Source organism: Protopterus annectens, chromosome 14.part0, assembly GCF_019279795.1.
Source record: "Protopterus annectens isolate FY-2018-M chromosome 14.part0, PAN1.0, whole genome shotgun sequence".
Taxonomy (NCBI): Eukaryota; Metazoa; Chordata; order Ceratodontiformes; family Protopteridae; genus Protopterus; species Protopterus annectens.
The window spans coordinates 395821677-395836355 of NC_056748.1; the positions used below are offsets into that span (position 1 = coordinate 395821677).

General features: G+C 42.7%; 1 protein-coding gene across 1 annotated transcript in view; it reads left to right on the forward strand.

Annotated features, from left to right (window-relative positions):
* The window catches only part of CCAR1 (cell division cycle and apoptosis regulator 1), a 2906903-nt gene that overhangs the window by 2703107 nt on the left and 189117 nt on the right, over positions 1-14679 (forward strand). Inside the window, exon 25 of the mRNA XM_044056158.1 lies at positions 7246-7431. Within this exon, the coding sequence (XP_043912093.1) occupies positions 7246-7431 (186 nt within the window). The remainder of the gene's footprint in view (positions 1-7245; positions 7432-14679) is intronic.

The window sequence follows — 14679 nt, forward strand, 5'->3', positions numbered from 1 at the left end:
TGTATTCTCACAACAATTGGCTTGTTAGTTTATTGTGAGCTACTATTTTGTCAGCTTTGAACATTAAGTCTTCAGCACAACTTTTTTGTTTTATTCTTTCAAAGAAGACATAAGATTAATTATTTTTGTACTAATGATTGGGAAAATGCTCTAAAATGCACCCAGAGCATCTATAACCCTATGGCTTCTCAGGCCGTGGTTTATCTCATTTATTTCCTAAATGGTTATTGCTGTCTTGGTCAGGAAAGTTATGTTGAAAGAATGCAAGAAAAATTAAAGCTGAACAACAGCAGTGAATTTCTTTCCTTAATCATAATTTCTGTTCAAGTCATTGGATGAAGACACTGTGTAAAAAGAAAAACAAACTTTTAAATGCACTTCAAAATACATAGAAAGTTGTGTATTTTTGAAAAAGCTGAAGAGTGAGGTACAATGTGAGGAAAGGAAGAAAAAAAAGTAAAGTGTATGGAATGGGAAGCCCAAGATAGGTTAAAGGACTTGAGAGTGTGTGTGTGTGTGTGTGTGTGTGTGTGTGTGTGTGTGTGTGTGTGTGTGTGTGTGTGTGTGTGTGTGTGTGTCTGTATGTCTGTCAGTGTGTGTGTGTGTTGAAATAGTTGGCGTAAGACACCGTTTCACCTAAATCCAGACCTATATATAGAGTTGTTGTAATGAGTCACTGTTGCTAAATGCTAGCAACTGTAAATGTCCCTCTGTATGACGGTGATGGGCCAACATAGTGTAGTACATAGGTCTGTTGCAATGTAAGAGCATTGTAGCTACAGGTCAGTGTCTACTTACTACTCCTAAATGTCTGCAGAATGAGCTAAAACATTGCTTGGGGGGGGGGGTTGTCAGTGACGGAGTGATACTTAGACTAGAAGTGCTTAGGGGGGGCCCCCAACTTGACATTTGCTGGGGGCCCCCAAAATGCTACCACCGGCCCTGCCTTTTAGGCAGCAAACTCGATCTGAGGGGAGACAGGGGGGCATTATGGGTAAGGGGAGAAGTCTGGATCTTGGATCCATAGCTGGAAAATGCAACTGTGTTGGATCCGACGTGGGTCCGAAACCCCACAGGTTGAAGACAAATGAAGTACAACTACTCAGATGGAACGTTATGGTGAGTACATAACTTTTTTTTTCTACAACAAATATTGAGCAAATCCCATTCGTTCTCACTCTCATTAAACCAGGTATACTTGTAATGGCTAAAATTGCTCTATGTTGTGTTCACAAATCTTTTCAAATAAGTTAATAATGGGATGCAGGCTGAAAGTGGGGGTTAAGGGTACTGCATCTGTGTAAAGTTGTGCATTTTCAAACAGTGAGATGCCCCTGAATTTGAAAACTATGTTAAGTTCAGTTTTGTTGTGAAAGTCTTAAGTCAGTTAATTCATCAGTGACATGTATCCTTTTAGGAGGTGCAAATGTTTATCTGCATTCAAACAATTAGTGTATTCAGGGGTAACCACATTATTAGTGTAATTAGAAATTTTAGAGAGTCGCAGCCATCATTAAAAATAATGTCCACAGTATTTACCTCCTGTTCCCCCATGTTGTGCCAAGGCCTCTGTCCATCCTATTTGATCCCTACAGTACTGACTGCTGATTCCAGTCCTGAGGTCTGTCTCTGGACAGTGTTTGAATCTGATTGATTATTCATTTAAATTGTTCAGACTGACGGAGTGAAGGCAATTCTAAAGCGGCATCCTCCTGATTATTTTGGAGGTTAATTGGTAGATGCCTATCACCACAGGTGGATAGTGTGCTCATAAATGTGCTTGTTAGCCCTCTTCATTCCTTTGTTAGTTCTTGGAGTGGGCTAGACCTGATTGATGATGTACTCCCTCATATCCCTTTCCGTTTTCTTTCCTTTCCTGCTTTAATGTCTTTATTCAGGAAATCCACTTTAAAATATATTTTGTATCAGGACTCATCGTTGGCAAATAAATATTTAGTGATGGAATTATCAAATAAGGTAATTTCAGACATGAATACATCCATTTCTCAATCATTAGCTTTCATATGAACCTCCTGCTTAGTCATATGACCTCTTGTGGTATGGAACATGTAACCAATGTGCCTATATTAAGGAGGGAGACAAAGTATACAGTCAGCTGTATGGCATTATTGTTAGCAAGAGTACTTTAGTTGTGGTTTTGAGGGAGTTATTTAGATAGCATTGTGACAAAATTGTCCATCTTTTTATCTTGGCAAAACAGAAAGAAATTTGCAGAAGAGAATTTATGAATACATGTGTGATGTATAGTGCACTGTCTAAATATGTTGACATGTCCAGGACATACTTTTTTTTTTTTTGCTTTAGAGAATGTGGGTGGTAACTCAAGTGGAGGACAATGGAGTAAATATATTAAAGACTGATAGTTATTTTGGCAGTTAAAAACAAATGCAGAGATCTCTTTCTGGTTTTAATGAACACATTTCCATTTCATGTATTTTAAAACTGAAATTCTTTAGTATGTAAAAGATGAGATGTACATTCATATCTTGTACATTCATATGTACATATTTGTATGCAATTTTAATCCATTAAGCATTTTTATAGGTTCATTGGTAGGTACTAGGTTATCGGCCCAAGGGCCAACGTAAGCCTAGCCAACAAGGTTCCCTGGCTTACGCCACCCAAGAAAGTTATTTTCCTGTGCCACTGTCACGCAGAAACACAGTAGTGATCCCCGGCATGTATTTCCTATTTCCCATCCACTCATCAAGATTTTTCTTGAAGAGTGCTAATGAAGAACTTTGCTTTGCAGTGTACTACATGAACTACAAAATTAACTGGCACCTCATCTAAGTGTCATGTTTAATCATACTCTCACCTCAGGCTTCATGCCCACTGAGTGGCGCACATATACAGCTATCACACTCCACAAGGGGGGATCCACCTTGGATCCCAGGAACTACCGCCCCATCAGTCTGACGAGGCTGGTATGCAAGGCCATGGAACGTATTATCATGGAACTTATAAACAAAGACATTGGCAACCTTAAAACACTGGACCCCACCCAGTTTGGGTTCGTGAAGGCCCTATCTTGTCTCCTGAAACTGATTGACTTCTTCGAATCAGTCTCCAGAGCCGTGGATAAGGGTAAGACAGTTCACACAGCCTATCTGGACCTCGCCAAGGCCTTTGACACCATCCCCCACTCTGGAATCATAGATAAACTTACTAAGTTGGGCATTAATCCCTATGTCACTGGATGAGTTGCTAACTGGCATACTGACAGAACCCACACTGTAAAAGTAGCTGACTCCAAATCCAGCTCCAGGCAAGTGACAAGTGGAGTACCTCAGGGTTCAGTCCTGGGAACTCTCTTGTTTGCATCTACTTCTCTGAAGTACAGGCCAATACTAAGGGACTCTGGCTAACAAAGTTTGCAGATGACTGCAAACTGGGAGCCATTATCGAATCCCCAAATGATGTGGATACTCTACAAAAGGGCTTTACAGAAACAGATGCTTGGTGCCAGAGCCATGGGCTCAAGCTCAATGCCAAGAAATGTAGTTATCCCCTTTGGGAAAAAACATGTGCCCGTGAATTACCACATAGGTGGCAGTACACTAAACACCGAAAGTGTGATAAGAGACTTAGACACAGGTGGACAGTGATCTCACCTTCAATAACCACATCGGCACAACAGTCAGGAAATCCTTCTATGTGGCACACCTCATCACTAAGGGCTTTTCATCCAGAAAAAAGGATGTCTTTGTCCCACTGTACTCATCCCTCATTAGACCCATTATAGAATACAATGCCCCATTTCGTATGTACCTCTCAAGACATCTGCAACAACTGATAAGGCCGCAGAAATACCTCACTAAAAGAATTACAGACCTAAAGCAGATGCCCTATGCTGACCGCCTTAAAAAACTCCAGCTATACTCTGTCGCATATCGTCTACTCCGAGGCGATCTCTGCTTAACATACAAGGCCATGTCAAACCCAGAGCTGTTGGACATGCTACACTTAAAGAAATCCCAATCCCTCAGAGCCACACGCCCCAGGGATCTAAACCTTGTCATCACAATAAACAAAACATGCTGGAGGGATAGGTTCCTGACCCAGAGACTCCCTAGACTCTGGAATAGACTGCCCATACATGTCAAGCAGAGCGCCTCTTTGGCTTTTTTCAAAAGGAACCTTGATGATTGGATGGGGAAAAGGAAATTGACCCTGGGAATCACATCAGTCGCCCTGCTAGACAGGGGTCCAGGGAAGTAAATAGTGTGGGAAGACATAGCCAGGGAATTGTTATGGCTAGGCTTGTATAGGCTCTGGGGCCGATAGCCTAGTACCAACTTATGAACATAGATGGGTAGCCTATTCCAGAGTATGGGAAGTCTCTGGGACAGGAATCTATCCCTCCAGCATGTCCTGTTTGTTGTGGTGACAAGGTTTAGGTCCCTAGAGCATGTAGCTCGGAGGGATTGGGATTTCTTTAGGTGTAGCATGTCCAACAGCTCTGGGTTTGACATAGCTTTGTATGTTGGGCAGAGATCACCTCGGAGTAGGCGATATGCAATGGGGTAAAGCCGGAGTTTTTTGAGACTGTCAGTGTAGGGCATTTGAGGTCAGTAATCCTCTTTGTGAGGTACTTCTGTGGCCTTTCCAGCTGCTGCAGATGTCTTGTGAGGTACATTCCAAAAGGGGCATTGTACTCTATAATGTGTCTAATGAGTGTCGAATAGAGGGAGAACAATGACCTCTTTTTTCCTGGATGAGAACCCTTTTATGATGAGGTGTGCCACGTAGGACTTCCTGACTACTGTGGCGATGTGACTATCAAAGGAGAGACTACTGTCCACCTAGGTCCCAAGGTCTCTTGTCACACATTCGGTGTTAAGTAGATTGCGGCCTATGTGGTAGTTCATAGGTACAGAGTTTGTACCAAAGGGGATGACACTGCACTTTTTGGCATTGAGCTTGAGGCCATGGCTCTGACACCAGGCATCTATCTCAGCGAGGCCCTTCTGTAGGATATCCACATCATTTGGGGACTTAACTATGGCTCCTAGTTTGCAGTCATCTGCGAACTTCGTTAGCCAGTGGCCTTTTGTGATAGCCTGTACTTCAGAGAAGTAGATACCAAACAGGAGAGGTCCCAGGATGGAACCCTGTGGTACTCCACTTGTCACTGCTTTGAGTTCAGATTTGGAGTCTGCAACTTTTACAGTGTGGGTTCTGTCAGTGAGCCATTTGGCAACCCATCTTGTGACGTAGGGATTTATACCTAGTTTAGTGAGTTTAGCTATAATTCCAGAATGGGGGATGGTGTCGAAAGCCTTGGTGAGGTCAGGATAGGCTGTGTGAACCACCTTACCCTCATCTACGGCTTTGGTGACTGCCTCAAATAAGTCGATCAGGTTCAGGAGGCATTATCTGCCTTTCACAAACCCGAATTAGGTGGGATCCAGAGTTTGGAGGTTTCCAATGTCTTTATTTATGAGTTCCATGATGATATGTTCCATGGCCTTGCAGACCAGGCTCGTCAGGCTAATAGGTCGATAGTTCCCAGGATCAGTGGTGGCTCCCCCTTTGTGGAGTGGGATGAGTTAATAATCATACTGGTATATACACACATACGTTATGAATGATCTTTAAATATATTGTGTATTGTAAGAGTTTGCAGTTTGTTTCTTCTGTCTGATGATGCAAGAGGTCATATGATTAAACATCTAAAAATTAGTTAAGGTACATCAGTAGTTCTGAGGAAGTCCCATATAAGTAAGGGAAAAAAAGTGCTTAACTTGTTTTTCAGTTCTTTTATTTTTTATTATTAAAGTTGCTCACATTTTTTTATTATGTGACTTCTTTGTTGTTTTTATCTTTAGAGATGCAAACAAATGGCCAGCATTTTCAATTACCCACTTCACTCACTGGATAGAGATTGCCTCTCTGCTAGGTGCCAGCACGGCAAACAGTTTCTTCACACAGCTCAAGCTAGCCCCTTCTCTACCTCCCAGAATAACATCTACTCCCTGTTATGCTCGTTTGCTGCTGTAGTCATCATAGCAATCCACACAAGTGTGATAGAGACTAGCATTTTTTTTCTCTTTTGCATTAGCTGCAGTAGATAAATAGCTTTACATCTTTTTTTATGTCTACGTTTTCATCCCAGAGTGGATTTTACTCTGAATTAGGGTGCAAGCCTGCCCTTTCATACCGTTTTCCTGAAAATACAAGGTGGGGAGAATCCATCCTCAGTAAAGTGGTTGTTAGATCAGCTCTGAAATATTATGACTGCTGCATGGGTTTGTTTTGTCATAATTAATGGTTATGATTTTTTTTTGCTAAAATTGTGCCTATTACTTAGTAGAACATGTCTGTGGGTATCTCTGTGCATAGCCTTTTGTTACAAATAGAGAGGTTTAAGACCTGTTCTAGTCTGTGATGTCTCATTCTACCAGTCTCTTGGCAGCTTTCAGTGACTAGGCACATCATGCCTAATGCAGGCACAGTTCCAGTCTTCTTAGCTAGCATGACTAGTCATAAATTTTGACTCTAGAGGACATACCTTGACAGGGTTGCCTATTTTTTTTTATGACTTCTGTAGTAATCCTTTACCCTTCCTTGCATTAGTGCAATGGAGAATTTTGAACAAACATTAGTACTTCCTGATTGAGATTACTTTAAAAAGTTATTATTTAGCCTTCTACATTGATTCCATTTTTTCTAAACTTCTCATTCAGTAAATTTGCTTGTCTAGACACTTTCCTTTAAGTTAGAGGCTTTTGATTGATACTTCAATTTTTTTTCTTTTTTTCCTGGATGTGATTTTGATTAAAGCTGAAGAGAAAGAAAAGAACAGTGTTATGTGTGGCTCTCGTAAATCATTCCCTCTTTGATGTCATGAGGATTTTGGGGGAGGGGGATTTGGATCTTGAGAACTCCTGAAAAAGCTTTATTTGAAGTACTGTTCTAGGATGGCTGTCCTTAAGTGTAACAACATGCTGCGTACTGAGATGCTCGTCAAAGAGTGGGAATTATGGCAGGGATAATTTGTAATAGTCTAAGTGCTGTCTTCATATAGTTTGTTTATATCCCAGATATCCGTAAGTATGATACTTTGGAAAGCTTTATTTGCTTACTTTCCTTTTCAACATTTTGAGACAGGGAACAGTAGCCACATAATATGTTTAGTAATTTGAATGCATTGAATTTTTTTTTTGTATGTCCCACAGACATTTCATTAGGACATTGTAACATTTACATTTTGTGCTATAGGAAACAAATCACTCTTGCCAACCATTGCTAGTGAGCAGGAACAAAGACGCACAGAAGAACAAGGCAGCTTAATTCTCTACAATGGAGCTATGGTAGATGTGGGAAGTCTCATAGAGAAGTTAGAGAAGAGTGAAAGAGCTAGAAAGGACACTGAGCAAAAGATGCTATCACTTGAAGCAAAAATAGGTAAGTGCAGTCATTGTTATTAGGTGTACGAATGGTAAAGATTAAGGTTCCTTGTCCTAAACATGATCACATTGTCAACATTAACTTTTACATGTGCCTTTTATGGTTAGTGACTTAATTTATTCAGGGTTTCTTTTGCAGCAAATGCTTAGATTAGTTCAACAACTGTGCAAACAATGTAAGACATGACAACAAGCCAGTAAAAAAGGACATTAAATTCAGACTTAATGTATAGCATCCTTTAGTAAAGACAAATGAGGTATAAAATCAGACAGTATTGAAGAAGGTATCTAAAGTCATGGTGTTATACATTGTGACTTTATGCCATATTTGCCGCTGCTAAAGGATTATGCCATTTTTTTGTGTAACTTTTCTTTTTTTAATAGTTAACGATTTCAGGCTACCTGTCAAGAGTTCTTTTTCCAGGAAAATAACCATATAAAGTTCTTTCTTTATGTTCCCTGATTTTGTATAAAATTAAAGTTGTCAGTTAGCATTTTATGTTTCCCATCTGAAGCATGTTGTTCTGTCAGGTGTTTTTTGTTACAGATTAGTCTTTAGACCCTGTTTTACTTATGTTCCTCTTTTATCAAAAAGTTGTTTCATCTTGTGCATTGAATTACATTGTAGCGTCAGGCTGCTTCCTGTCCATATACTGCACTGACATTTGAGACAAAAACAGCTGTGTATTTGTATGTATTTAGTGTTTACTTCATGGCTAGAGATCTGGGAAATCGATGCACATAAGTCAGAGAAGTGTAATGGCATTCTTTTTCTTTAGCTTAATTGTTAAATTAAAGAAAAGCATTTGATTATTTAAATATAGCTCAGCACATACTTGTAATATGCAGTTGTTTAGGTGTGTGCTAATTTATGTCAGTGTTTTTGTTTGTGGTGCAGTGAGTTCTGATCATCTGAGGTTCAGTCATCTGTCGTGATTCTGGAAATGTTGTTTCTTGTTTAGTCAGACCATTTTCTTTGTATCTATGCCCTTATCTTCAGAGAACCTCCAGAATAAGCATGCCCTGAGGAAGACAGATTTCTACCAAGAAATGTACAAACATAGATATATATTTGTATATGTACACACACGCGCGCGCGCACACACACACACACACACACACACACACACACACACACACACACACACACACACACACATCATACTTTCTTTTTGGGAATCTTAGCACAGTAGCAGTTTCCCTGAATGAATTAGAGGATAGAGCACGTAAGCAACATCTGTGATTTTCTGCTGTACTAGACAGACTAGAAGGAGCAGACTGTATTAATTTTATGAAAGCGCAAATAAGCAACTGGACTGGTATTCCAAAGCAGGAGCTGTTAACTGAAAGTGCACACAGTGTGTATGCTCCAAGTATGGCCATAAGAAAGCAGATGCAAACCTTCCAACAGAAAGAGTTGATCAGGACAAAGCTGTGACAGATGGGCAAAGCATTAAAAACTTGAAAACAATAGAATGTGGGAAATGATTAGTTACTGCACACCAGGCAGAAGAGAAACAGATTTATTCCAATAAAAGGGATTGTCGAGAAGAAGGTGTGAGGTTCAAGCTGCGGTATCCAGCTGTCTTCAGAATATTTTTTCTTGGGGGATCAAAGTAATTTTTTGATACAGACAGACTAAGAAGGAAATGCAAAAGTTTGTCCAACAAAAATGAGACTTCAAGCAGAAGGGGGCTTTTCTTTTCATTCTTCTGATAACAAAGCACACATAAAGACTATGCCAGTAAAACCTTTTCCACTTTTCCAAAGGAAGTCACATTTGTGAAATACGAGTGTATAAGAATAAGTGGAAAGAGTGGACTTCTGTTGACCTTATTAAACTTGTCTGGAACTGTAAGGCATTTTTTTCACTTCATGCCATTAATGTTTGGAAGAACTTTGAGTTAAAGGGGAGGAGGAAAGAAGGTAACTATAACTAAACCAATTTTTTGTCAACAGTATTTCTATGAAACTTTTCACAATAAAAGTTGCATATTTTATAGTAAAGTATTTTAGTTCTTATATGTGATGAAGTTTGTGACACCCGTGCCCTGGCCCAGCAATCAAGGAGCACCAATCCTCATCACTAACACCAGAGAGGGCGTCTCATATATGAGGAAAGGATAACAAATACACACAGTAAAGTGCAATTTCCCTTAAGAGCACACAGAGATCACAGTCAATCCGGGGCTGGTCGCTCCCTTGCTCTCCATGTCCCCAGTAAGACTCCCCAATGGCACAGCTATAGGGTCCAGATCTCAGCTTAGTGGGCAAGCTAAAAACCTCTAGCACCCTCTCTCTCCAACCAGTGCTTCGTGTCCCTGCCCAAGTAGCTGACAGACACAAATATGCACTTTGAGAAGAGTTTATACAACCACACAGACACTCCTGGGGAAAGGCTGGCACAGTTTCTCCAGCTGTGCCCCTTTCTCCCAGACTCTACGGTAGTTCCACTTGCCACCACCCACTAATACTTATCAGCTACTCAAAGGCCCTAAAAAGGGTGTCCAATTATTACTGTGCAATATTATTACCCAATTGGTAGTTGTGACTAAACAGTCAAGGGTTATTTAGAGTGACTTGGACAGTAAACTATATAAATATGCAATGTACTGTAGAGCTTAAATTATCTCTACACAAAGCAGCCACAGTTAGAAGATTTTAAAGTATTTAATAATAAATAATTAAAACCGCAAGACAATACTTTCTACAACGCAGTGGTAGTCAAGAGTTCAGAGATCACACAGAAATACTTAAAATAATTCAGTAGTACAGTTCTGACATCATAGAAAAACACTGTCTAATCTTTCTAGTTCCTAGCTGTTTCTAAAAGAAAACACAAGTCTAAGATAACTTGCATATGAGCAAGATAGTGCTGTGAGTTGGATGTTCAAGACAAAAATGCGTAATGCCTTCTGATTCTCTGTGTTTAAATTGCTATTGCAGTCCTGATTCCCATTACATCATTTTTTACACTTTCCTGGTGTTCCCAGGCTGACAGAAGCTGCATTTACATTCTTTTACACCTAGGCAGAAACCAGAGCAGTAAAGGGCATTCCATATGTAAATTCTGGTCATAAACTTTAGCTTTAAAACAATAGGCTGGAAGCCTTCATCTAGCCTGGCCAGAGCCAAATTGTAAACATCAAAGACAAGTCATGAAATAATTTCAATTTCAAAGGACAGACAAGAAATGCTTGTTTTAGCTTTCTTTACAGCAGAGGGCAATGTTGCTACATTGTTTTGAGTTCAACATTTCACAGCATATTCTTTCATTTAAGAAAACAAGCCTGTAATTCAACATTTATATTAGCAAATGACAGAATTAACTATAAAATCCTATCTGGCTAGGCTGGCAGCCTTCACATTTCTCTACCAGTCTTCACCCCCCCCCCGGAGAACTCAAGCTAGTTTTTCAAGTGACCCTTGAGAAATGCTGCTTGAGAGGGTTAGGTCTATCTTAGGGGGTACCTTACCCATTCCCTGTCTTGAGAGCCCATCTGCATTGGCATTGCTACTCCCACTGTGGTGCTGCACTTACATATATACTTGCAACCCCAGGCTCCATCTTAGCAACTTGCATTTTGCTGGCTGGCTCTGTTTAACCATGTTAGGGGGTTGTGATCTGTCGCAACAGTGCATTTTATTCCATACAGATAAGGCTGAAGTTTCTGCTGCATAGCATTCCTCCCTGGGTTGGAGCCTATAACTGAGATAAACTACTGGGTGCTTTTCTCCCTCTGAAGAAATCTGGCTAAGTACAGCCCCCACCCCATGGTTTGAAGCATCCACCTGCACAACAAATTCTTTGCTGTAATCTGGACTGGCTAACACAGGGGGTCCTCCCAAAGCTTCTTTAAGCTTCTGGAATGCCTGTTCACATGCTCGGGTCCACACTACCTTATCTGGCCTGTTCTTCCTTGTCAGGTCTGTGAGGGGAGCAGCTATGGTACTATAACTGGGGACGAACTTTCTGTAGTACCCTGCTGTCCCTAAAAATGCCCTCACCTGCTTTTTGGTAACAGGTGCAGGCCATGCCTGAATGGCTTCCACTTTGGCAGGTTCTGGACTTATCTTACCACTCCCCACTCTATGTCCTATGTAGGAGTCCTCTTCCATACCCACCTGACATTTGTTCGGCTTAATGGTCAACCCTGCCATCTGTAGTCTGCCCAGCACCTCCCTGACATGCTGAAGGTGCTCTGGCCAGGAATGGCTATAGATGGCAGGATCATCTAGGTAAGCAAGGGCAAACCCTCCTGCTTCTGCTAGGATATGATCTACCGGCCTCTGGAAAGTCGCTGGGGCATTCTTCATCCCAAAGGGCATCTTTGTGAACTCATACAAGCCAAAAGGAGTCACAAAGGCTGACTTCTCTCTAGCAATGGGAGTCAAGGGCACTTGCCAGTAACCCTTGGTAAGATCAATGGTTGTAAGATACTTAGCCCCACCGAGCTGCTCTAGGGTCTCATCTGTCCTAGGCATGGGGTAAGCATCCAACTCTGTGCGACTGTTTAATTTCCTGCAGTCCACACAGAACCCGGTGCTGCCATCCTTCTTTGGCACCAGCACCACTGGGAAGGCCCAGGGACGTCTGGACTCTTGAATCACCCCTAGTTCCAACATCTCCTGTACCTCCTCCCTCAGAGTCTGACTCTCTCAGGCACTCTATAAGAGGCCTGCCTAATAGGCCTTTGGGGTCCTGTATCCACCTGGTGCTGCACCAGGTGTGCTCCCTGGTTTCCCAGTGAACATGTCCCCAAATTCTTGCAACACTGCTCGGATTCTCAAACCTGGGTAGGAGATAGCTGCTGGGACATTGCTACCCCTTCCACTGAGGTGTCAGCCGGAGCCTCACTGTGGAGATCAGTCCCCAGATCTCCCTCAGACTCCTCCTGCAATCCACTGCAAATGCTCAGCACAAGGGCCTCCCTATCATGGTAAGGTTTCATCATGTTAACATTGTGCAATTTGTGCCCCTGCCTTCTGCCTAGCAGTTCCACCATGTAGTTAACATCACTTACCTTTCTTTACCACCTTGTAGGGTCCCTCCCAAGCTGCTTGCAGTTTGTTGTGTCTGACAGGAATGAGAACCATTACCTGTTGTGGGGCAGCAGGTAATGGTTCTCATTCCTGTCTGACAGGAATGAGAACCATTACCTGCTGCCCCACAACATACTCTCTAGCTCGAGCATTCTTGTCATACCACACCTTTTTCTGTTGTTGGGCTTCTGCCAGGTTCTCCTGGGCCAAGCCCATGAGTTCCCTGAGTGTTGTCTTGAGGTTTAGGACGTATGCCACAACAGACTCCTTGTGAGACTCGCACTCACCTTCCCACTCATCTCTAATTAAATCTAGAGGTCCCCTCATCCTATGCCCGTACAGCAACTCAAAGGGTGAAAAACCTGTGGATTCCTGGGGAACCTCTCTATAAGCAATAAACAGATGGGGTAAATATTTGTCCCACTCCCTCTTAAACTGATCTGCAAATGCCCATAGCATGGACTTGATGTAGAGTTTAACCTCTCAACAAGACTACTAGTCTGATGATGGTAGGGGGTGGTCTTCATGTGTTTCACCCCACAGGACTTCCACAGACAAACCAGCAGGTCTGATATTAAATTGGTACCTCTGTCAGTCAGTATTTCTTTTGGGAAACCTACCCTGCTGAAAATCTCAAACAAAACATTTCCCACCTTCTCTGCCTCAATGGAGGACAAAGCCACTGCCTCAGGGTATCGTGTAGCATAATCCACTACCACTAGGATATACTTTTTCCCTGTGGAACTTGGGATACTCAGAGGACCCACAATATCCATAGTTACCCTCTAAATTGGCTCCTCAGTCACGGGCAAAGGCATCAAAGGAGCTCTCACCTTATCTCCTGCCTTGCCTACCTTTTAGCACTGCACACAGGTCCTGCAGTACCCTGTTACTTCTCTGGAAATTCCAGGCCAATAGAAGTTCTGCATAATATGCCTCTTTGTACGTTTTATGCCCATATGACCTGCAAAGGGAATATCATGGGCTATGGCTAGAAGTGCCAGACGGTAGGCTCTAGGCACTACCAAGTGCTGTACTCTCTCACCTTCTAGCCCTCCCTTAGGGGTCCACTCTCTGTATAGTAACCCTTTGTTCCAGTATACAGATTCCCCCTTTCCTTGAGAATCAGGTGCCTCCTTAGCTACCTGCCTCAGGCCTTGCAATGTAGGGTCTGAGAGCTGAGCCTGTCTCAACTCTCTCCTTGTAACCCTTCCCAGCTCCCCTTCCACAGGAAATCTGGCGTCCTCTGACAGTGGTGCCTCACTGTCAGCCTGGGTACTACTACTCACCTCTACCTTTGCAGTTACTCTGTCCAAGGGACCATCAGTACCCACAAGCAGCTGTGGCTCACATTCAGTCTCTCTGCTACAGAGTAGCTCCCTCCCTGAAGTAACCACCTCACCAGTCCTGGCTGCAAGTATGCAGTCTGTCTGGGTCTCCCCCAGGCTACCAGACTTACCTGCTTGTCTCCAAGACTGACTGCGTGTAACTGCACAAGTACAGGGTACCGCATTATCAGATTCATTCCCTATCAGGACATCTGCAGGTATGTCCTCAAACACCCCTACTTGATGGCTTCCTTTTCCACCCTCCCAGTCAAGGTGAACCCTAGCCAAAGGTATTTGGAATGGGATCCCTCCTAAATCCCTGACTGGAGTAGACTGACCAGGCAAGTAGTGCTCCTCTGTAACCATAGCAGGCTTTACAATGGTTATATCAGAGGCTGTGTCTCTCTTGGCAGTGGCCTCTTTGCTGTTCACTACAGTAGGATATAGCATCTGGTCGTAGTTTGGTACCCTTCTTGTTCCAAGACAGCCTGCTGTTGGCATTTTGTCTTTCCCACTTGGCTCCCTCACCTTTTGTTCCCCACCTTGCCTCCGTGGTCACCTGTATGCCACATGGCCCCACTGGTTGCATTGAAAACATTTAACCCTAGTTCCTGGACGTGGACGTGCACCTGGACTAGTGGCTTCCCCTGCTGCTGGCAGATTCTGTTGTGGCTGTCCGTGCTGCCCACCATGGGTTCCTTTAGACCCATGAGCAATACTGGGGGGGGGGTCACCGTCCTGTGCAGGGCTGCCCTGCTTGCCAGGTATAGGTCTCCCTTCTTCCCCAACTCATCTGAAGTAGCACATTGTCTATCAGCTAACCAGATCCTCATGTCTTCAGACAAAGTCCTAAGGGCTTGTTCTCTCACCAAAAG